This window comes from Bison bison, unplaced genomic scaffold, assembly GCF_000754665.1.
Source record: "Bison bison bison isolate TAMUID 2011002044 unplaced genomic scaffold, Bison_UMD1.0 scf7180017864358, whole genome shotgun sequence".
Classification (NCBI taxonomy): Eukaryota; Metazoa; Chordata; class Mammalia; order Artiodactyla; family Bovidae; genus Bison; species Bison bison.
The window spans coordinates 2,047,957-2,072,739 of NW_011494930.1; the positions used below are offsets into that span (position 1 = coordinate 2,047,957).

The following is a 24,783-nucleotide window of genomic DNA, read 5'->3' on the forward strand; positions in this document are numbered from 1 at the left end:
GTGCGCCTCCTGGAACCCGGCTCTCGCGCAGCCAGGATCGGGTCTCCGGGTTTTCGCGGCTGCCGAGGGGGCACTGGGGAAGGGAGGCTGGGAGACAGTCAGCGCCCTGTTCCTCTCCCGGCTGCGGCCGCCCGCACCGCAAGATTCGGGCCAATCAGGGTCCGGAGGCGGGGCTTCGGCCGTCACGCCCTCCCTCTGGGCTTATTGAGAGTTATATCAAGAAATTCAGTTCAGAGAGGGAGAAGGAGAGAGGGGCAGAGGCAAAGGGAGAGAGAGAGCGTGCCAGACAGGAAGGAGCGCCCTAGAGTCTCAGAAGCACGCAAGAGATAACCAATTAGGAATTTTTCGGGCAACTGTCACCCCGGAGAGCACCCAGAGACTCACCACCACCCCAACTCTGACGTTTCCTACAAGAAGTTAGAGACTTAAGCAGTACTGACATCGAAGGGAAATGGTATACTTGATGCTGTGGAAAATACCCCTGAGCTGAAGAAGTGCAAGTGGATGTAGTGTGTGTGCTAAATACCAGGAGAGCTCAGACCCCGTGGGTAATAGAGACGAAATGTGGAGAGAATGACTAACGACAAATCTGTGAATTTGTTCTCTGGAGTTGCTAATTTGCCAGCCCGAAGCAACACATTTTACAAGGAGAAAACGTTTTGCTGCTTCTGATTTCTCCCCAAACTGGTGCTACCAAATGCATGGCTTTCTATGTGTTGGAACAGCTCATTCCTAACTGCAGCATACCGGGAAAGGGGAAAGGTTGAGGCAACTAACGTAAGTGTAAAGTTTCGCATGCACAATTGTAAATTTTGTGTTTAGATATGTCCTCGGTGTAGACGAGTGATGTTTATAACTGGGTAGACGGTTGGGGCAGAGCTCACCTACTAGGCTGTATCTGCATCCCTACCTGCATCACTCTGCCGGAACTAATCGCAGGCATCAGCCACCGTGCAGCCTAATGCAGATAAGATTAGAGCCTGGAAACTGACCAGTTCTACTCAAGTAGGTAGCTGCCTGGAGGCTTGTACCCGTTTTAATTGCAGTTAGGAGGGCATCGAAGCAGAAGGCTTTCTACCTGCATTATTGACTCTCAGTATTTATGTGTGGCAGACGTTACTAATACTATAAACGGAGATGGGGTTAAGAACTGCATTTTTTTTCCCTTTCCTCTTTTATGCTCAGTAGAAAATTTTGTGCAGTTACATGGAAATGTTAGCTTCATTTCACTTATGTCTTGGCACTCTTTTCCACCTCTAGGATAAGGAATCCTATGTTATTATATGTATTCTAAAAGTTTTAATGTGTTTATTAATTCTAATGGGGATAATTTAGCAACATGGAGAAATGAGAGCAAGGTCTGTGTAAACTGAAGGTCTTGGTATTGTGCTTTTAGGCAATGAGGTTATGTAGTGGCCGGTGACTACTGCTTCTGATGCTGCAGCAGCATGTCCGAATGCTTGCTTCCCAGTAAAATTGTATTCAGAAGGCAGCTGAAAAACTGGGAGGGAAGAAAAAAAGATTGTTTAGAAGAAAGAGATGACTCAGTCTGGCAGAGAAGAAAACACATCACATTTGACATGTGACAAAGCAATTAGCAGGAACCATAGCTAAATACTTGGTGTTTTTCACTAGCTCCTGAAAAAACTAAGGGAGGTGGGTTAGAAGCCAGGAGATGGGTAAGAGGGGGGAGGGGAAGAGGAAACCAAGGACGCATGTTTTGAATTAAACAGTGTCCTACCAACAGTGTGGGTGAATGCAGGTAAAAATAGCAGTTGCCCTTAATTCAAAAGTAGATAATTTTATTTTCTCTGGGCAAATGCAACAAGCAGGGGCTATTTGGTGTTTTTATTCACAGAGTTAACTTGCAAACAGTGGCAGAGCAAACTGCCATGTTTACTAATATGCAGTGGAAAATGTGTTGTGATATTTCATGACTATGTGCTTTTGTTTACTGAAGAATAATGTTGTCTATACGATTGTGTTGACAGTGGCTGTCTCCAAATAAGCGATGAGATGTAATGCATCCTCCAGTCCATGCACGCTTCCTTTTGCAATTTGTGCCTCATTCCTCAGTGGAGACCTTTAAACCCTAAGTCCAGGAAAAAGAAAATAAATACATTATCATGGACCTGAGGGATTTTTACCTGTTGGCTGCTCTGATTGCCTGTTTAAGGCTGGATTCCGCAATAGCTCAAGAACTTATTTACACTATTAGAGAGGAATTGCCTGAAAATGTACCCATAGGAAACATACCAAAGGATCTGAACATTTCTCACATCAATGCTGCCACAGGGACCAGCGCCAGCCTTGTCTACAGACTGGTTTCTAAAGCTGGGGATGCCCCTTTGGTGAAAGTATCCAGTAGCACTGGGGAAATTTTCACAACCTCCAATAGAATAGACAGAGAAAAACTCTGTGCTGGAGCCTCTTATGCTGAGGAGAATGAGTGTTTCTTTGAACTTGAGGTGGTGATCCTCCCCAATGATTTTTTCAGGCTGATCAAAATAAAAATAATTGTCAAGGATACCAATGATAATGCCCCCATGTTTCCATCTCCTGTCATCAATATTTCCATCCCAGAAAACACTTTGATCAACAGCCGCTTTCCAATTCCATCAGCAACAGATCCTGACACAGGCTTCAATGGTGTACAGCATTATGAATTGTTAAATGGGCAGAGTGTTTTTGGACTGGATATCGTGGAAACTCCGGAAGGAGAAAAGTGGCCGCAATTGATTGTTCAGCAAAACTTGGACAGAGAACAGAAAGATACCTACGTGATGAAAATCAAAGTAGAGGATGGAGGCACCCCACAAAAGTCCAGCACCGCCATCCTGCAGGTCACAGTAAGTGATGTAAATGACAACAAGCCAGTGTTTAAAGAGGGTCAGGTGGAGGTGCACATTCCAGAGAATGCTCCCGTGGGCACCTCTGTAATTCAGCTCCATGCCACTGATGCAGATATAGGCAGTAATGCTGAAATCCGGTACATTTTTGGTGCCCAGGTTGCGCCTGCAACCAAAAGACTCTTTGCTTTAAATAATACTACTGGGCTCATTACAGTTCAGAGGTCCTTAGACCGAGAGGAGACAGCTATTCACAAAGTGACAGTACTGGCTAGTGATGGCAGCTCTACTCCTGCTAGAGCAACGGTTACCATCAATGTCACTGATGTAAATGATAACCCTCCGAACATAGACCTCAGGTACATTATAAGTCCCATCAATGGCACCGTGTATTTGTCTGAGAAAGATCCTGTCAATACAAAGATTGCCCTAATTACAGTTTCAGATAAGGACACAGATGTGAATGGCAAAGTGATCTGTTTTATTGAAAGAGAGGTCCCGTTTCATTTGAAGGCAGTATATGACAACCAATATTTGTTAGAGACCTCCTCTTTGTTGGACTATGAGGGCACCAAAGAATTCAGCTTTAAAATCGTTGCCTCTGATTCTGGGAAGCCCAGTTTAAATCAGACTGCTCTGGTAAGGGTTAAGCTTGAGGATGAAAATGACAACCCACCAATTTTCAACCAGCCTGTAATTGAGCTGTCAGTTTCTGAAAACAACCGACGTGGGTTATACTTAACAACTATTAGTGCCACAGATGAAGACAGTGGGAAAAATGCAGATATTGTTTATCAGCTTGGACCGAATGCCTCCTTCTTTGATCTGGACCGAAAGACAGGAGTTTTGACAGCCTCTAGGGTCTTTGACAGAGAAGAACAAGAAAGATTCATTTTTACAGTAACTGCCAGGGACAATGGGACCCCTCCCCTCCAAAGTCAAGCGGCCGTGATAGTTACTGTTCTGGATGAGAATGACAATAGCCCTAAGTTTACTCATAATCATTTTCAATTTTTTGTGTCTGAGAATCTGCCAAAGTATAGTACTGTGGGGGTAATCACAGTGACAGATGCAGATGCTGGAGAGAATAAGGCTGTGACTCTTTCCATTCTAAATGACAATGATAATTTTGTGTTGGATCCCTATTCTGGAGTCATAAAGTCAAATGTCTCATTTGACAGAGAGCAGCAGAGTTCCTACACTTTTGATGTCAAAGCCACTGATGGGGGACAACCACCCCGTTCCTCTACTGCAAAAGTAACTATAAATGTCATGGATGTCAATGACAATAGTCCTGTTGTCATTTCACCTCCTTCTAATACTTCTTTTAAGTTGGTGCCTCTCTCAGCCATTCCTGGCTCAGTGGTAGCAGAAGTTTTTGCAGTGGATATTGACACTGGAATGAACGCTGAACTTAAGTATACAATTGTGAGTGGTAACAACAAAGGCTTGTTTCGGATTGATCCAGTAACAGGTAACATCACCCTGGAAGAAAAACCAGCACCAACTGATGTGGGCTTGCACCGATTGGTGGTCAACATAAGTGACTTGGGATACCCTAAGTCTCTACACACACTTGTGCTTGTTTTCCTTTATGTTAATGACACTGCTGGCAATGCTTCCTATATCTATGACTTGATTCGCAGGACTATGGAGACCCCATTGGACAGAAACATAGGGGATAGCAGCCAACCCTATCAAAACGAGGACTATCTCACCATCATGATCGCCATCGTCGCAGGTGCCATGGTGGTCATCGTTGTGATTTTTGTCACTGTTCTGGTGCGCTGTCGCCACGCATCAAGATTCAAAGCAGCTCAAAGGAGCAAGCAAGGTGCCGAATGGATGTCCCCAAACCAGGAGAACAAACAAAACAAGAAAAAGAAAAGGAAGAAAAGAAAATCTCCCAAGAGCTCTCTTTTGAACTTTGTTACCATCGAAGAGTCCAAACCTGATGATGCAGTTCACGAACCTATCAATGGGACAATAAGCCTGCCGGCTGAGTTGGAGGAGCAAAGCATAGGAAGATTTGACTGGGGCCCGGCACCTCCAACCACCTTCAAGCCGAACAGCCCTGACCTGGCCAAGCACTACAAATCCGCTTCTCCACAGCCGGCTTTCCATCTTAAACCAGACACTCCGGTTTCGGTGAAAAAGCATCACGTGATTCAGGAGCTCCCGTTGGACAACACCTTTGTCGGGGGTTGTGACACCCTTTCCAAACGCTCTTCCACTAGTTCAGATCACTTCAGTGCCTCAGAGTGCAGTTCCCAAGGAGGCTTCAAGACAAAGGGCCCCTTACACACCAGACAGGTAAATGAGCACTTTTACTGGTCTATAAGTACTGCATACAAGTGCCCAGTCAACCAGTATTAACGTGCCAGTGTGTCTCTTGTTTTGGTCTAACTTTAGCTTAGTTATAAAGAGGGAAAAAAAAAACTTGACCCCTTTTCTATTCCTCTGGGGCTCAGTCAAGAATTTTTAGAACAGCTTTGAAATTTCTGAGTTCTGAGAATTATTTAACCTCCCAGTTTCCTTCAAATGGCAAAAGATGAAAAGAGGAAATTATTCCAAAATGTCCCAAGATAATGTTTGCTGAAGAAGAAAACCTGTCCTGATATGCCAAATTCTGCTCCTGGGGTTTCCAAATTGACTACTTCAAGATTTTCACATTACCTTTTGATCTCAAAAGTCACCTTCAAATCTCAAGTTTTAAATGACTTTTGAAGGTCTGACTATAATTATGTTGGAGCTGTGGTTGCTAAAGGGGTTAATTTTTTTTAGTCTCTGAAAATATAGTAGAATATTAAATGTACATCAGCTGTGAAGCACATGATTGTTGGTAGACTGCAGCTAAGCCATATAGGAAGTCTTCTCTTTGATTTCAGATGATTTTATTGTAATATAGTAAATTGAAGGTTGAATAGACAGGATTGCAGATTGTCCACAATGGCCAAAGTACTCTTTCAAAAAAAGAAAGAAAGAAAGAAGGAAGGAATACTTTCTCCCTGTTAGAACTGATTTATACATAAAAGAATAAATCCATTGTAAATATTCTCTCATCTCAGTAATGCATAAGTGATCTGTCATAACTCATTTTAAACTGTGAAATATGACATGTGAAGAGGGATTAATAGGCTGAGAAACTCATATTTCAACCAAATCCAGAATTAGTTTTTCTTAGGTCTAATAATTCCTTGTTAATAAAGATTTAAATACAGTGCTGTCTAATTTATTTCACTGGTGCTTGTCTGTTGCCATGAAATTTGAGTGTCAATAATAGCCTGTAGATGGCACTAGGGTATCATGTCGCTTGTGTTGGCCTAGCTCCAATCCCGCAGTAGCAAGTAAAGGGGGAAGGAAAGATCAATCTGGTGCTATAGCCAAAGATACCTTTTATTTAATGATAGTTGTTCTGGAGCAACTAGCATTTAAGTTCATTTGCTTGCTCTTTTGTGATCAGTTCTCAACACACCAACTTTCTATGACTTCGTAATCCAAGTTCTGTCTTTGTTGGTATTGAGTCCACCTATGGTGATGACCCATATGAATTTGTTACAAGTAAGGAACATACAAATTTCAGAGAATCAAGTAAAGCAAAATAAAATTTGGACAGTATTGACAGTCATTGCTTAGTGTTTGAAAACTCAAGAGTTTTTTTTATTTTTTTCCTTGTTGGGGTGGGATGGGTGAGAATGTTCTGTTGAAACTCTATTTGTCTCTCACCATCCAGTGTTTGTTGCTCTGCAGTGACTTTAAGGTTTCATGGTAGTAAGATATTTATTAAAATAATTTTAACAATGAATCAGAGATACTTCAGAATGTTAAGTATAATGCCTATGATTTTACAGCTGAAATTTCCATTTCTTGAAAGGTTAAATATCTAGAGGATTTAGAAAGCACATATACTTAGAGCTTGAATGTACAGGATGAAAGGAATTAAGTCAGTACGAAGGTTCCAGAGAATATGATGTTATTCGATAGACATAAAATTTGGAATGAGTTATTTTCGTATTAACTTCATCAGCTTTTTAAAAGAGGTTTGATGTTCTAAAATTAAGAACATTTCTGAGTTTAGTAGAGGTTTGTAAATGTTGCTAAATAGTTAATCATGGTGAGAAAAGTAATTTATGAAACTAAGTGGATTTAAATATAAAGTTGCTATTTCAGTGAAAAGAAAATATGGCTTTTTATTATTTACTTTCAATGGGTGGGTAAGGTTACCACAAAATACTGATGATAATTTGTGATTTGCACAATATCTTAAAAATGTAACATGACTTAAAACTTTTCATGTAAAATCTGAAATTTGTTTCCCAGAGAAACATGCTGAAGTTATTCCCAGATCATTTTTCTTTTCATATTAAGTGTGGTGGGTATTATGAGCATTGATGTACAGACCCACTTTTTCTGATTTCTTCCCCAAAGTTGGATCTATATATAGTACTGTGACATATAGATATAGTTCAGTGACATAAATGTTAAGGTATGAGAAAGATCTTTCGTCAAGGTTTAGTCAGTCATAAGGAAATTTGTTTGTGTGATGTAATCTTTGAAATAGGATGCTGAATAATTCTCTAACTGGAACTAAAGTGCATTTTAGACATTCCCTGAGACCCTGCGTCACTGTGCAGTTCTCCTTGTAGGCATTTCAGTGTTCAAATGTAGCTATAATTCACTATTATGGTAAAGAACTATTGAAATGGCTTTGGTTATTTACGCCTTTTAGAAGTTTTCATGCTGAGAAAGAAAAATTGCAATGTTGGAGAAAAAGAGTATTTATGGAAGTAAGGACAGGTGATGGTGATAGCAATATGTACAATTTTAGTATAAAAGAGGCATATTTTCTATGAATGAAGAACACACATTATATACTATCCTTTAAATTGTTTTTTCACTGAACTATATGGCTGTTATTGAAGATGTTCTAGTTAAGTTAAAAAATAAAAATTCTTTTTTTAGCTCCTTCAACTAGTGGCTTTTATAAAAATGTGCTCCTGAAATAACACGATTTTGAAAAAGTAGGGTTTATTATAGCAAAAGCTTTCAGAGGAATTTATAAACTAAGGTAGGATCTGTGAAGATTTTTAGTTGAATGGAAAAGGATTGCTGTTAACAGAAACACCTTTTCACTTTATGGTGCTAGTAGATGTGTGGGTAAAATGAAAGATTATTGAGCAAAGTACTACCAAATTTAAATATCATGAGTTTGTCTTATCTGTACAATGAAAACCTATGGTCTGACTTTTATACCATGAGTTTGCTTATAGTGCATTGATTCTTACGCTGTGTGACATTTTTTCTCTTGCTGTTTTCCCTCATGTGACCTTGCAAAGAACGTACAAATCAATAATAAACCACATTCTTCATCTACTCTATTTTACTAAGCTTTCATTTTCCTTGAATATAACAAATCTGTCACTGAATTTTATGCAAATTATTTTTATGAAGTTTTGGATGTACCCTTAGCATTCACAGATTAAATAAAATGTCCTTTTTTTTAAAAAGCTAGATTATATCTTAATATTTATTCATAAATAAACAAAGTTCATTGTCATAGGCTTGAGAGGATAACAACAAAATCATTTCTAGTAGGACTTTAAATGATAAAGCTCATTGATATATTTTCTCTAAAAGGAAAATATCTTCTTAAATTGAATATGATTTTTAAATTATGGTATTAAGTTCTCAAATTTTAGAGTGTCTCAGAATCATCTGGAATGTTTCTTAAAACATGTTGGTCCTTAGTCCCAGAGGTTCTAGTCTGGTGTCACTGGGGTCAAGTCTGAATACTTGCTTTGCTGACAAGATCCCAGGTGATAATGATGTTGCTAATCCAGGAACCCACACTTTGAGAACCACCGCCTCAGCATATTAGGACAAGAACCGTTAGCTTCTTTCCTTTTCAGATTATCATTTCGAGAGGACCTGTTTTTGCACAGTCCAACTCTCAGCTCTTATTGACAGCAGTTTTATTGTAGCTGGAGGCTTTACAGTAAGCTGTTTATTGCTGTTGCCCAACGTGGCTGACAGCATTTGGGGAATTAATTTTCTTGGCCCCGGTGTGCTTTTTGTGGAGGTGTAAATGAAAATGTTAAAGAATGAAAAAAAGTGACCTATTTACATTTGACAACTTCTTCCAGTAATAAAACAATCTGTAATAGTTGCACTGTGAGTTTGGTTCTGGGTAAACAGTCATGTTTAATTTCCTAAATAAAATGCTTAGTTTAGAGCTTAAACATCCTTGCTTTAACTTTTCACAGTCTAAAGTAAGTATTTGCTCATATATACATTTGTGTAGATATTGAAGAAATTATACATTGAAAATGTATTTGCATGCCATACTCAAGTGTATACATGTACTTTTACAGTATAAAGGGAATTGCTTCTATTCCCAGTCATTTAGAGATACTATATTACTTTTATGATTACTTTTCATTTTTGAGTAATCCCATTGCAAACGCTGCTGAAATGGTGTTATGTCATGTAAAATGCACAAGATAGTTACAGAATTGCTATTTAGAACAGTGAGAAATAAAAATGAAACTGAAGGGAGCAAATGCTAACTGGTGTGAAGCGAGCAAAAATTTTAAGATATTTTAAACTACTAAATTTGGCAGTATTCTGTGAGGGATGAATATAGGTGGCATATGGGGAAAAAAATTGCTCCTGAAGATGCAAATTATATTAAAATGTTATCTGTTGTGATTTTTGTTTCTGCTCCTTTGCTTTGGCTAAGTGATATGATCATGAAGTCAGTTACAAAGTAAAAGACACTCAGACACCTTGGATATTGATTCAGGAATTTGAAGTGAGCAGGGGCCATCCATTCAGCCTGGCTACCTTTCCTCTTGGTTTTGTAAGACAAATATTTAATATCTTTAAGCTTGATACACCTAGGGTGTAAAATTCTGGTTACATTTTAGCTTTTGTTGCTAATAACCGTAAGGAGAATAAAAATAAAAAGTTACCACTGTACTGAGTATGGACATGTCTACTGATTATTGAACATTTGTTAACATAGAGAAAATAATTTCAGTAGTTAGAATATTCTATTATCTTACTTTTTATATTTTGTTGCAATGGATTCTGTATATAGAAACTCTAAATTGATGTTCCCTTGGCTTCAGATGAGTCATCTTCATGGTGTCACAGAACAGGCTTTAGCATCATTAAAATTACCATGTAAATATTGTACTAACATGTTATACTCTTACGGTATGTGCACAGTCTTAATAGTTAAATATTTCCAGCTAAAATTTATCTTCTCATAATAGCACAAATTAAAATATAATACATGAAATAGTAAAATAGAATTTAAATTTAATAAAAAGCTCAAATCTAAAATCATATTTCCTCATAACCAGTTCTGAATTATTCTGACTCAAAGTTTTATTTTCATATTGATATATATGAGCTTTGGGTAAATTGCTCCCAAAATATGAGAAATAGCAAATACATGCATTATTTTTCAATTATTTTATGTGACAGTACTGAGGTAGGAAAGTGAGACCTTTAAATTATCTTCTTATAATTTCTGTTTTCATAATTATTTCTGATATATTATTTAGATTGTTTGATGTCTAAATTTGGGGTTTGAGGGAGTGGGAATGCAGAAACCACCAAATGGGAAAAGCTACAGTGTTTGTGTTGGTCTAGCAGTACCAGACCAGGGGTTTGCAGGATTCGAGGTCATGTTAACTGCTTGGCTCATTTTTAGTACTTCCTCAATTTGATTTTGTCAGAGTTGAGCTCTTAGTTTGCATGCAATTAAAACAGACAAAAGCAAGCATGGATTGTTTACCACTTTCACTTAAAATCCTTGCAGTGAGCTTTCTCTGAATTTAGTTTGGTGTTTTCTTGAAGGGAAATCCTCTATTAAAACTATAGATTCAACCCTTGATAATATTAACAAATCAGTTAATATCATATTTCATGTAGTTGGAAACTAAATAGGATTTATTTTATGTGTGTTCTTAAGTTTTTGCTTTCTTAACAGTTGATTTTATGTTTAAAATCTTTCTCAGAATTTATTACATAATAGTGCCCTAAAATTTATATCATATTTGTTGAAATATGGCTCTAATCACAGATGAAATATTTGTGAGAATTTAAGAATGCAAGTCAACAAGATGCTTTTTCAAAAGTTTTAAGTTATCTAGAGGCATAGGTGTCATGTTCAATAAGTAATAATGCTAATGTGGTATGACCTTTAAATTGGTTAGTTCCCCTAAAATTTATATCAGATCACAAAAGCAAATCCAAATGTAGAAATATGATCTCTCAATTATGAAAGGAAATATACTTCACTGTTTGATTGCATCAGTTGTTTCAGATAGCTATTAAATCTGTCCAACACTTCATTTGAAAAGGAACTCATGCTTTTTGCCTTTGTTTGAATTGGGCTGTCAGTCATCAGAAACATAGAATAAGATAGATATATTACCATGATTGACATTTTCATTTTGATTTATATTCTTTCTTTTCCTAAGCCAAGATTCATTAAAATGTGAAATTTCTAAGTATGTTCAACAACTACCCATTCCTTAATAGTAAAGAATAATGGCAGAAATAAACTGGAGAAACAAGCCATATATAATCTATCTCACTCATATTTGTCCTATAGGCAGTTTGTTGCATAAGCAAACAGAAAATAAGAAAAGAATAGTGACAGAATTGGAATTTTCTGAATCATTGATATTTAATTTTAAGACATTCAAAACTTAACATTATTCATTAAAAGATTTGTCTTTACATACTTATCCATTATTTAAATGGCATGTGAAAATATTTTCCTCCAATCTTTAATAGTTTGATTGATTTTAATGCTAAAAATACATATCACATTTAAAATAATGGACTTGGGACCACCTGTGTAGCTGGGAGTAATGAAGATACATACACAGGCAAGATCTGTGAGACACCTTTGATTGATTCTTTCTAGTCATTTTACACTAATTATCCTGGAATTCCTTGAGAAAATATATGAAATTAATTTATTTGTGTTTGAAGGAGTATACTATAGCCTTACCACTCATTAGTATATAGAGATGTGTAATTATACAGGCAGCAAGAAAGAATGGAAATTTGTTCAGTTTGACTGTGTTTATATAATATTTTCTATTTTAATATTCTTCCTTAGTTTGTCTTTCTATCTGACCATCTCTGCATTTTAGTATTACACTGCTTTGTTAATATCCAGGCTTTGGCCTTTTTCAGTCTGTTTAGCAGTTGATTAAGAAATACGCTAATCCCTTCCAGGATATTGAGAAACTAATGGATTGCAGAGTATTTGGGTCTTTAAGCTTCAATTGTAAATGGTATGAAGAATTGTCATTGAGCTGATATTTGCATATATCTCTTCCAGTGCTAGTTACTTTGCCTCTTTTTTGTCCTCCTAATCTTCAGCTTTCATTCTAAGAATATTTATTTTAGTCGGAAATAAGCATGCCAGTGATAGAAATTTGGGATTCACCTCCAAATGAATGCCATCACAGACAGGGAAGTTCTGGCACATTTTGCATAGGTCTGTATGAACACAGTGAACCCTTCATAAGCTCTTAGATTGCAGGAAATCAGTGCTGAAAATTAAGTGGGGTTTTAAAGATTTGCAAAGTAGAGAGCTTTGTATAATGCTGGTATTGCAGGTGCCTATTAAATGTGAAGTAAAGGCTTTGTAATACAACTAGCTAACACGTTTCCTTCCACATTAGAGTGATTTGTAGCCTAGGGAATTAGTCTTGCCTATTTTTTCCAAATGTAGAAACACTAGATGTGTCTGAAAGAATAAAATCTCAAATACATGCTTTAGAATGAACAGATTTACTCTTTGATGATTCTGGTTATTCAAGGTAGATGTTGCAGGTCTACATATACTTACCTGTGTTACCTCTGATGTCCATGGTCTGGCCTTCACCTTTCCTAAGAGAAACTCAATTATATGTATATACTCTCCTCTAAACATAAATCAGATTAAAACCCCAGGTATCTATAAAGCTGTAACATTACCATAATGAAAAGGGCTTTCTACTGAGTGCTTTGATCCTCAAAGGAATAGCTGTTGAATCATTTCTCAAATTGTATTTTTAGAATTCCATCTTTGCTCCATTTGTAAATAGTGTGTATTTGTAGAACAGCAATTCATTCCAGACTTACATGGGTTTAAATATATTTACTTCAAGACAGGGTTCAGCAAAATGCCTCGCAGTTCTTTAATGCTTAATGTCTTTGGTCCTGTTAGATATAAAATCAGTGGAAATAGCCATGCCTATTTTTTAATGATTTTACAAACCCTGTATTTTTATCTACTAGAAAAAGTATATAATCCATGTGCAGATCACAGTAGGTACAGTGGACTTGCTGAGAATCATCACAGATGATTGATTTTGAAAACAAAACAGTTTTTGTGCAAGACAATAGCAACTGCAATTCAGTAAATGAGGTTTCTTTCCTCATTAAACAAACCTCAAGGAGAAGCATGGAAACACAAGATGTATAAAATGAAGACATATCTTTTGTAGAAAGACAGTGTCTTCTGCTGACAGTATTTCCCTAGTAGATCTTTTCTTGAGGAAAAAACTACTCGTGCTTTTTTGGATTCAGAGGTTGCAACCTATCTATGCCTCCGTGTGATAGCAGCTGCATGTTGAGGACTTTCAGATACACAGCTACCTAGGATTCACAGGAAAGTTTTTGTACGGGGTGCAAGTGACAAATGGAGACAAAATGGAGTGAGTTCTGAGCTGTGAGTTGATGCCTGCCTGTGTCATATATTCATGTCATTGAACTGAGTTTCACATTGGAAACCTAGAATTACAGTAGTCTTCCTTGTTTGTCAGCTGTGAACACACCTAGACTGGCACCTTTTCTTTGTTTCATTTCTTGTCATTCTTTAGGTGGACTTTATTCACTTATGTTAACTCTTATACATTGGTTTCTTAGTTACTTGATAGATTTTTAAATGATACTAACTTCTGTGTATCTTCCCTCCAAAAAAAAAAAAATCAAACAGGATGTTTTGTTCTAGAACATCCATAAAGGGTCAAATAAAATATGCACAAGTGTGTCCTTTCTTCATAGAAATAGTGGATCTATTTTTCCTTTGAAATTTTCAAAATTGGGTTTTTCATACTGATACCATTTTCAAAGCTAAGAAGTCATATTAAATTTAACTGTATAGTTTAATAATGTTTTAGTACATTCAAATTCCCAACATAATAGATGTTAGAATTTTTATGAAAATAATTTTCTTGCTGCAAATTGAAATGAGTATCAAAATTGCATTAAACCATGGTAAAAACAGATACAATCTTTAGGATATTTTAGTTTGACATGAACTTATTTTCATTCATGGTCTTAACAGCAAAATCTGCCAAGCAGTGATGGCAAAATATGCTGAATTCACTGATTGATTTTTAAACATGGTAATAATTAAGCAGAATCATTTTGACACCTAAAGTCTCTGTTTTAGACAATTAAATTCTGCTTTAGCTAAGGGTTATTGACTTCTGGATGATACTAGGAACAACACCCTTCAGGGTTTAAACTATTCCTGTAGGACCATCTGTTATTGGTGGGGCTGAGCAGCCTCTCCAGCCATGCAGTGTCAATCCCAGGTGTATATCTAGGATCGTTCAGAGCACAACCCTGGTTCCTCATGATCTTTCCATCTCAAATGGCAACTCAGTTAATCAAATACTGGTATATCATAACTTAAAGCTTCTTATTTAAGGAAAAAATAAGAAAGTTCCTCAAAGTAGAGACAATGTCTTATTTACCTTTGTATTTTCATGACTAAACCTGTACCTTTAGGTACAACAGTACCTAAAGGAGTGAACTTCATAGTCTTTCAATAAATATTGACCTAATGAGAGTATTCAGCTGGAATCATGCCTTATATATGCATAGTATTTCCATTGATAATCTCTATGACAACTACAGAAAGAAGACTTTACCATTCTTTTTTCATATTCTAAGCTTTTAATAACAAACAGTGTTGTGATAGTTTCAGATGAAGGAATTCAGCCATACATGTACATGTATGCATTCTCCCCTGCCAAATCCCTTCCCATCCAGACTGCCACATAACACTGAGCAGAGTTCCATATTCTATACTGTAGGTCCTTGTTAGTTATCATTTTAAACATAGCAGTGTGTACATGTTCATCCCAAGCTCCCTAATTTTCCCTCACACCCATGCTTCCCCTCAGCAACCATAAATTTGTTCTTATTCAACTTATGTAAAAATCTAGAGACAGAAAATGTATGTTTGTTTTTTTTTTTCACGTCTCATAGCTAAAGTTGTTATTTCCAATCCAGTACCTTACCTCCACACTGGTATTTCTTCCTCATATGTATCTACTTTTACCTGTTAAACACTCTTTTCAGGCCATATGTAAGTTTGAAACATTTTCTTCATTAGTGACATTATTTTTGTTGGAAAGAACTACAACTCATTTTTTTTAATTTTATTTTATTTTTTAACTTTACAATATTGTATTGGTTTTGCCATATATCAAAATGAATCCGCCACAGGTATACATGTGTTCCCCATCCTGAACCCTCCTCCCTCCTCCCTCCCCATACCATCCCTCTGGGACGTCCCAGTGCACCAGCCCAAGCATCCAGTATGATGCATCGAACCTGGACTGGCGACTCATTTCATATATGATATTATACATGTTTCAATGCCATTCTCCCAAATCATCCCACCCTCTCCCTCTCCCACAGAGTCCATAAGACTGTTCTATACATCAGTGTCTCTTTTGCTGTCTCGTATACAGGGTTACTGTTACCATCTTTCTAAATTCCATATATATGCGTTAGTATACTGTATTGGTGTTTTTCTTTCTGGCTTACTTCACTCTATATAATAGGCTCCAGTTTCATCCACCTCATTAGAACTGATTCAAATGTATTCTTTTTAATGGCTGAGTAATACTCCATTGTGTATATGTACCACTGCTTTCTTATCCATTCATCTGCTGATGGACATCTAGGTTGCTTCCATGTCCTGGCTATTATAAACAGTGCTGCAATGAACATTGGGGTACATGTGTCGCTTTCAATTCTGGTTTCCTCAGTGTGTATGCCCAGCAGTGGGATTGCTGGATCATAAAGCAGTTCTATTTCCAGTTTTTTAAGGAATCTCCACACTGTTCTCCATAGTGGCTGTACTAGTTTGCATTCCCACCAACAGTGTAAGAGGGTTCCCTTTTCTCCACACCCTCTCCAGCATTTATTGCTTGTAGACTTTTGGATGGCAGCCATTCTGACTGGTGTGAAATGGTACCTCATAGTGGTTTTGATTTGCATTTCTCTGATAATGAGTGATGTTGAGCATTTTTCATGTGTTTGTTATCCATCTGTATGTCTTCTTTGGAGAAATGTCTATTTAGTTCTTTGGCCCGTTTTTTGATTGGGTCATTTATTTTTCTGGAATTGAGCTGTAGGAGTTGCTTGTATATTTTTGAGATTAGTTGTTTGTCAAGTGCTTTATTTGCTATTATTTTCTCCCATTCTGAAGGCTGTCTTTTCACCTTGCTTATAGTTTCCTTTGTTGTGCAGAAGCTTTGGATTAAAGATAATCTCTTTAACAAGTAGTGCTGGGAAAACTGGTCAACCACTTGTAAAAGAATGAAACTAGAACACTTTCTAACACCATACACAAAAATAAACTCAAAATGGATTAAAGATCTAAACATAAGACCAGAAACTATAAAACTCCTAGAGGAGAACATAGGCAAAACACTCTCCAACATACATCACAGGAGGATCCTCTATGACCCACCTCCCAGAATATTGGAAATAAAAGCAAAAATAAACAAATGGGACCTAATTAAACTTAAAAGCTTTTGCAACTCATTTAAAAAAAAAAAAAAAAAACCTGTATTACAGGGCAATTCATTGCGCCCAAAACCTGCATTACTTTCCAGTAAACTAATTCTAGACTTTAAGATTAAAGTGTGGTAAGCATATGATGGAGGCCCAAATGAGTAAAGTATATATGAGGAGAGTTCTGATTGTCTGGTGTCAACTGCTGTCCCTGTTTCCCTCGGCAACAGCTAGGACTTGATGACAAAATCTCTAGTTAGGTTTAAGGGTTTGGGGAGGATTTTGGGGGAGGTTGATGGCTGAAGAATCCTCATCTTCCCTAAACTTAGAAATTTTGATCTAAACTAGCATGCCTCCATTCATATTTTGGAGGTCCAGTGAAGACTAACTAACCTATCATCCTATAGATGAGCAGGTGTAAGCATTCTTAGACTCTGAATTTTGACATTTTGATTTTTTAAACAGTGAAATATAATTAACATCTTTATATTGTTTATCAGTGTCTTGACTCACTAATGATTTCTGAATATATATCAGAGAGAGAGAGAGAGAAGCGGAGAGTTAAAACAAAACCTGCTGATTCTAATATACATAAATACACTCGTATCACTTAATTAGAGATATCTGTAGTTTCCATTTTTACCCTCATTTCTTCCATACCACTGTGTTTGCCCATCATAACATCTTTTTTCATGATAGGATATAATAAGAAAGGAAAGAGTGAACATAAACAGGATCAGATTCCTTTTCTTCCAAGACTCCTCATCCAGAATTTTTATTTAAACCTTTGAATACTTAGGTAATTGAGTGATTATTTCTAAATAATGATCAATGGCTTCACTTTGATATCTGCTTAATAGAGACAGTGTGTTTTGGAGGAGGAAAAAAAAAAAGTCATCATCCCTTAATAGACTTTCGAGCCATCTAGACAACACCGTAGAATCACATATGAATTCTATAAAAAGCAGCAAATTAATAATTGAATAGTGAATAAGTGGTGTCTAGCTACTATATTAATTTTAGAAGGATAAATTTAGTGTCTAATAGAACTCACAGTATAGTTTCTCAAGACTCAAAATGGACCTTTGAGACTATTTGGCCTATTTAATTTCTTTTCCCCATGAAAAAATTGAGATTATTACAAAAAGTAGTTTAATATTTGAAGTAAAAAAAAAATGACTTGAAAAACTCCTATTTCAAAAATGTGTCACGTTCAACACATAATTTGAATGTACTATCCTTTGCTTTTCTACTCTAAAATGGATGTAATCAGGCCTAATCCCTAAGGTTGTGATGAGATTAAATGAGTGCACACATGCTGCTGCTAAGTCACTTCAATCGTGTCTGACTCTGTGCAACCCCACAGACGGCAGCCCACCAGGCTCCCCTGTCCCCGGGATTCTCCAGGCAACAACACTGGAGTGCGTTGCCATTTCCTTCTCCAATGCATGAAAGTGAAAAGTGAAAGTGAAGTCGCTCAGTCATGTCCGACTCTCAGAGACCTCATGGACTGCAGCCTACCATGGGTACATGTAAATTTCTGGCCCATGGTAAGTAGGCAGACACTCCAAAAACCTACCTATTTTTCCTCCTATTTTGCTCAAGGATGCCAACTTACCACTAATAGAGGGGCCTAATTTCACTTCATGAATGTTCTCTCCATTTTATTTTTGGTAGTTTTTTTGAATGTGAGTTTTATACCTTTTTAAAACTGTATTATATTGAAGTATAATTGATTTATTTACAATGTTGTGTTTCTGGTATATAGCAAAGTGATTATATATACCTATAATGCAAAATATTATATGTATGTATAATTGAATTTTATATCTTTTTAATAAGCAAGTTATCTCTGTTAATCTGCTTTAAGATTAAAACACTTTTTGAATTATCTAGGATTTCTGAAAAGTTGACTTCTGTAATAGCATCAGAGAATAGCAGATAGGATGTTATATATTTTCTTTTGATTCTAATTCTTATTGTTTCACATTTGTATAACTGCTTCATCTTTCATTTTGTGTATTTCACCATTTCATTTGCATTTTGTGTTTTAAAACTATCTTGCTTCTTTTAGTATTCATTATTAATTTACTTCCCCATGGATTTCCCATAGAAACTCCTCTTGTCTGGGGATTTTCACCTTATACATCATTCCTATTAGTCAGTACTTAACACAGCTGTAGCCATTTGAAACCTGCTGGGTTTTGCTTCCAATTATTCCATAGACTAGAAAGCATCTCTGTTGAAGTAATGGCATCCATGACATAATCATACTAGTTAAAATGCCTTGGAGTATATGGATCATATTTCTGAGATTCATCAGATTTATGCCAGAAGCATAATAATCAAGTTTTTTTCTTTTTATTATTCCTCTGACTCTAAATTAATATATGTTCATTTATAAGATTTTAGTGTCTTAGTATGAATGTTTATAATGTTTGAGTATATGGGTGACATGATAACATGAGTCCCAACAAATGAAAATATAACACAAGTGATAGTATTACCTGAAAAATAACTTTTCTTAATATCTTGGGGCCAAAATCACTGCTTTATATTGGAATAGGTGAAATAATCAAGATAAAATTAATGATTTGCATTTAAAGTATAATGTAGTATGAATTTATTGCTAATTTTTTTAACTTTATCAACTAAATAGAAAGTAGATATAATCAAATTTCAGTGGCCTCATTGTAAAAATTAAAATTTTCAGTTCCTGTTGATGTTTACTACCCTCTCAGTACTGTTCCATTGTTTTTGGATCTGTCTTTTGATTTAGTTCTAATTTTTTATATAGACAGTAGGTCAGTAGGTAGAAAGGACTTTAAAACAAGTGATGATAAGAAAACTCACTCTTTGTGCTTAGAAAAATTTGATCTAACAGAGAATGTATGGCAAAGTGGCATAATTTCTTTTAAACCACTACCTCTTGTAGATGTGATGTCCCTCATATGGTATTAGGGTATGGAGCAGAGTGAGGACATAGAGTGGATGTTATCTCATGGAGTTGTAAAAATTATAGCATGGCATATAAATTCTACTTAATCCCACCACAGCGGGATACAGGAGATACTCAAGCAAAATGAGGGTGTTAGACATATTTTAAATGGAATCAGGCTTTAAGTATTTAGGTTCATAGTTTTATTTAAAATCATTAGTGTTCTTATGGCATCAAATACATACACGTTATATATATTTATATAAATGTAAATTAAGATGGCTACCATTTTATGTTTTCTGTATCAGTGATCTACTTTGTTAACTCTTAGAATGGAGAGGTGATTGTATATCCAAGAATTTTATGTACATTCCAGTTCAGATAATAACTAAATACTTTATTCTAGGAGGAGAATTATATTTCTCCCACCATTCATGTCTTTCCTTATGTGATCAGAGCTCACTTGATTCTTTTCATTTAGCAATGTGAAGGACTTTCTCTGCCTGCTGAGCATTTATCTTATTCAGGCATAAGCTTGACAACTAGAAGATATCCAACCTTATCACTAGATGACTGAACTATATTATATCTTCCTTAATGGATACTAAAACTTATTTCAGAATTATATATTATAGTTTTAAAATGTGTATTCTTTTCTAATTCTGCCTTATAAACCTATGAAACTTTTTTGCTGCCAAAGAACTGTGATGTGATCCACTGATACATATACAAATTAATCTCTTATTTTTCATTAATTCTGTTATTTAACAGACATCTATTGAATAACTGCTGTGATCTAGGAACAGTGTGAGACAATGGGATTATTTTTTTGAAATGAGTAAGACATTGTCTTTGCTTTAAAAGATGCCAGTGTTTTAAAACACAGTACATTTTTTCCTTGGAATTCCCTTATTTAAAAAAAATATGAGTTTTCTCTCTCAGTTTTAAATTGATGTCATCATTTCCTTGAAATATATTTTTTAAAGTCTTTTTTTTTTTTTAGCCAGTGCTGGAGACTTGATCTTTCAGTAGGGTAATAAAATTCTAAGATCTATTGCTCTAATTATAAGAATGCCAAGTTTAAATTTATCCTGTGGTTAATTTAGAGGGAAATACACTTTTCATCCTTAAAATCACACTTCTTCTGCAGGCAAAGGTGTTAATAAAATATGGTTGCAAGTAAAACTTCATTTTGTAACTATATGAGATTAGCATATTTGCTATATTAAAAAATCACTTTAAAAACATGGCACACATTGTTAATGTTGAATAATAACTCAAGTTAAAAAGGACCGTCTTCTCTAAAAGTAGAGTCTCATAGAGATCCGTTTTGAAAGGGATATTTTGAGTTGTGCAAAAGAATGTTCAAACTTAGCCCTTCAAAAAAACATAAGCCCAACATAGACATGGAACATAGATGTTAAAACTCTAGCTAGAATAAATGTTTGGTTTAATCGGCTTTTACCTCCAGATGGTTCTGATTTGGGCAAGTCCATTTACTTATGAATATTTATCACAGTATTTCAAAGAATGGATACAATGACATAAATTTGAAAATGAAACGTTTATTATAAACTTTTTTCTTAAATTAAGAAACATTCATATCCTGAAAATTTGGTTTTCTTTAATCATATAAGAAAATGTCATAATTGGGCTTTACATTTCAGCAAGACACTTATTTCACTAATTTACATATGGGTGCATGTTTATATGAGCAGGTCATTTCAAAGTTTCAGTGTAATATTTGAGCAAAAATCTTTGTTTTTACACATTTTTGCGCAAATGTATTTTTAAAATAAACTCTTGCTGCCAGAAAATATACTATTTTAATTGTAGATAGGCTTCAGTAGTACCATCAAGCTGGTGCCTAATTCCAAAACGTTCTTTCCAACTGTTCTGTGGATATTTAGGCAACTATCTTCAAGTAATTACTGTAATATACACAAACTCTTGTAGACCTCAGGAATAAGGTGTGTAATAGTCCTTGTTAATTAAATATATTGATTAAAATATAAACATTTTTGGAAATTATAAATGTATTGATATACTCAGTCATGAAAGTAAATGTAGTTCACTTTTTAATAATGTGAAAATATGGACAATTTGGAAGGTTAGTTTAGTCCCAAGTAACAGGATGGATTAAGATTAGTAACAGATATATTTAAATAAAGTTTGGTGTGGAAATCACATGAGGACAACTGTGGTAACCAACTTCTACATAAAACCAGAAATGTGGCAATCTCAGCATTATTCCTGATGACAGTACCATTTAACTTGGTATTGTTATGTAGTTTTAATTCCTTGCCTATTATGATTTTTATAAGTAACTATGAATTACTTTGGAGAAGGCAATGGCACCCCACTCCAATACTGTTGCCTGGAAAATCCCATGGACGGAGGAGCCTGGTAGGCTGCAGTCCATGGGGTCACTAAGAGTCAGACACGACTGAGCGACTTCACTTTCACTTTCCACTTTCATGCATTGGAGAAGGAAATGGCAACCCACTCCAGTGTTCTTGCCTGGAGAATCCCAGGAATGGAAAAGCCTGGTGGGCTGCAGTCCATGGGGTCGCACAGTCAGACACGACTGAAGTGACTTAGCAGCAGCAGCAGCATGAATTACTTTACCCAGGAAGAAAAAGCACTAGAGATTAATTTTCATAATTTTGATGCACATTATTTTCTAGTTTTTGGCAGTAATAATATCTATTCAAAACCACTTATACTTTGCTAAATTTCACTTAGCATCTTGAGAATTCAGTTTTCCCATCTGAAGTAGATCATTGGATTCAACCTTTTTTATTTCTATTATTAAAAATTGTACTACAGCTTTTATTAATTCCTTAGAGAAACATCACTCTTTAGCAGGTTTTCTCTTACCACCCAACATCTGCCTGGCCTACTTCTTTCCATCATCAGTTGATATATGTTCAAACAGCGCAAATCAGTGTTAACATTGACTCAAGAAAAACAATTACAAAGTAAATCACATAGTTCGGTCTTTTCTGACAATGAACGATTTGCAATATTCTCATTGTTTGCATGATCTATGTTATCACTCTCTTGCGTTAGTGTTGATAACAGAGTGTTGCCATTATCTTCTTTGAGGTCTCTGCCTGATTAATTTTCCCCTTCTGAACTAGAAAATTAAGTTTTTCCTCCTAAATCAAAAATCACAGAAGAGAAGAACTATAAAATCTCAAGATTATTGGTGTTTATAATTTGATTAGAAAACTGTCAATTTAAAATAGTAGGTAGCTACCATATTTTTATCAGTAATATTACTTTGACTGTGTTTGATTTTTTCTGTAGTAGACATTAAGATAAATTGGAGAATTACACATAGTTTGGGGATAATATGTAAATATAGATTTTTTAAAGTCAGACACTGGTAATTTTGATTGATGGTATTATTTATTATCAGGATTAGTTTTAGAAAGCTAATTAAACCTAATAATGCTCATTGATTTTATTGGCAGCCTATTCATTCAAAGATAAAATATAAGTGGAAAAAACAAATAATCATAACTGTTTATGTGAAGGAAAATCAGGTTTGGGAATAAAAGAACTGAATCACAAATTAGCTGTAGCCCCCATACATACTACCTGAATGTCAAACAACAAGTAATGTTTGTTTAAAGGAATATAAACTAGAACTATGTCTTGCCATAGCATAGCCTACCTAGCGCATTTTCTCCAGAACACTCCAGAAACTTCCCTACAAGGACGATTCTGAAACCTGGACAGGAGTCTAGGAATACTTGCTCCTGTAGTATTGTAGTGATTTCTGAACTTCAAAATATACTTGCATTTATTTACTGCATTGTGCTCTTTCATCTTATTAAAAACTTTAGGAAAACTCAATTTATCCATATTTTCAGTGGAAGTATTACAAAAATATTATGCTGTAGGTGGACAGGTTTAGAAGTGACTTTGCAAGCTTGAAAAGTTCATATAGATGGAGGAGGTATAATTACAGAGATGCCACATGTTGGCCACAAGATTTTTTTTTTTTTGGTTTTTCATCTTATGCAACTTCATCCAATGCTCATATTCTGAATATACAGCAACAAAGATGCCTTCCTTAACCATATGGCTAGATGCTTATGATCTGTTTTCTGAATATTTTTTCCCTGGATGTAAGGTCAAATGGAGGTTTTTTTAAAAAAAATCCAAGCCTATTTAATGTCTAATACAGGTGACAGTGAATTATAAAGAATTTAAAAGTGTTATATAACAAACAGATTAGTATCAAATGAATGCCCTGTGATTTTTGCATAAGAGGCATTTTAGCTATTTTGAGCAGTAACTGATGGAATGAGATGTAAGCAATCTCTGGCAAGGTGAGAAGCTGGACAGGCCAAGGCTTAGAATCCTTTTTCAGAGCTTTGTCAGAGCCAGGCATTCTGGGGACAATACAGTGAATCACAGCTATATGATTAATCAAATCAGTTCTCTATTGTAAAAAGACAAAGAGATGATGCCCACATTGGCATCAGATTTGGAATTGGATGCTTGTAGATGAATGAATTTGTGTAGACTGTGCCTTCCAATGTTTTGCCTGGAAGAGAAATAAATCCACTAGGAATCTGGACAAAAGCAACGTTTAGATAATCATACAAGAGTTGGAATAGCCTATATAGAAGAAAAGCTAACATTAAAAAGAATAAATTCATTGCTCTTAATGAATAGCTATTGAGTACTTTAACAGAATTAATCATTATCACTAAAAATGTAAACATACTTTAAACGTGTATAAAAGTCACTGGCCACCATAATTTCAGCTAAATAGCGAACAATTTCATGGGAGAAATGGAAGATATTTGGGGATCTGTAAAGAGAAGTTCTGAATATTCCCTTTGGCACCCCTATCTCTTTATTTCTAGAAATTTCAGTTTCAGTGCTTTGAAAGTAGATTTCCAACACCAGATAATGACAATCAGCCAACATATACTTGAGTACCCACTGTGCTCCTGGCAGTCTTCTCAGCCCTTTACATGTATTTTCTTAAATAGGAACAATGACCTTGTGTGTCAGGTATTATTATTAATGTCCCTCTTTTCAAGCTGAATAGAAGTTAAATGATTTGCTTAAGGTCATAGTTGTAAATGAGAGTAGTCTAGGACTTGAACCCTAGCAGTTTTACACCAAAGGCTTTGCTTG

At 35.6% G+C, this 24,783-nt stretch overlaps 1 protein-coding gene across 2 annotated transcripts in view; it reads left to right on the forward strand.

The window, feature by feature from the left end:
* The first annotated feature begins 235 nt into the window (after window positions 1-235).
* The window catches only part of PCDH9 (protocadherin 9), a 1,139,636-nt gene continuing 1,115,088 nt past the window's right edge, over window positions 236-24,783 (forward strand). For both annotated transcript variants that reach the window (XM_010855193.1, XM_010855195.1), the window contains exons 1-2: window positions 236-777; window positions 1,992-5,162. In XM_010855193.1, the coding sequence (XP_010853495.1) occupies window positions 2,127-5,162 (3,036 nt within the window). In that variant the 5' untranslated portion in view covers window positions 236-777; window positions 1,992-2,126. The remainder of the gene's footprint in view (window positions 778-1,991; window positions 5,163-24,783) is intronic.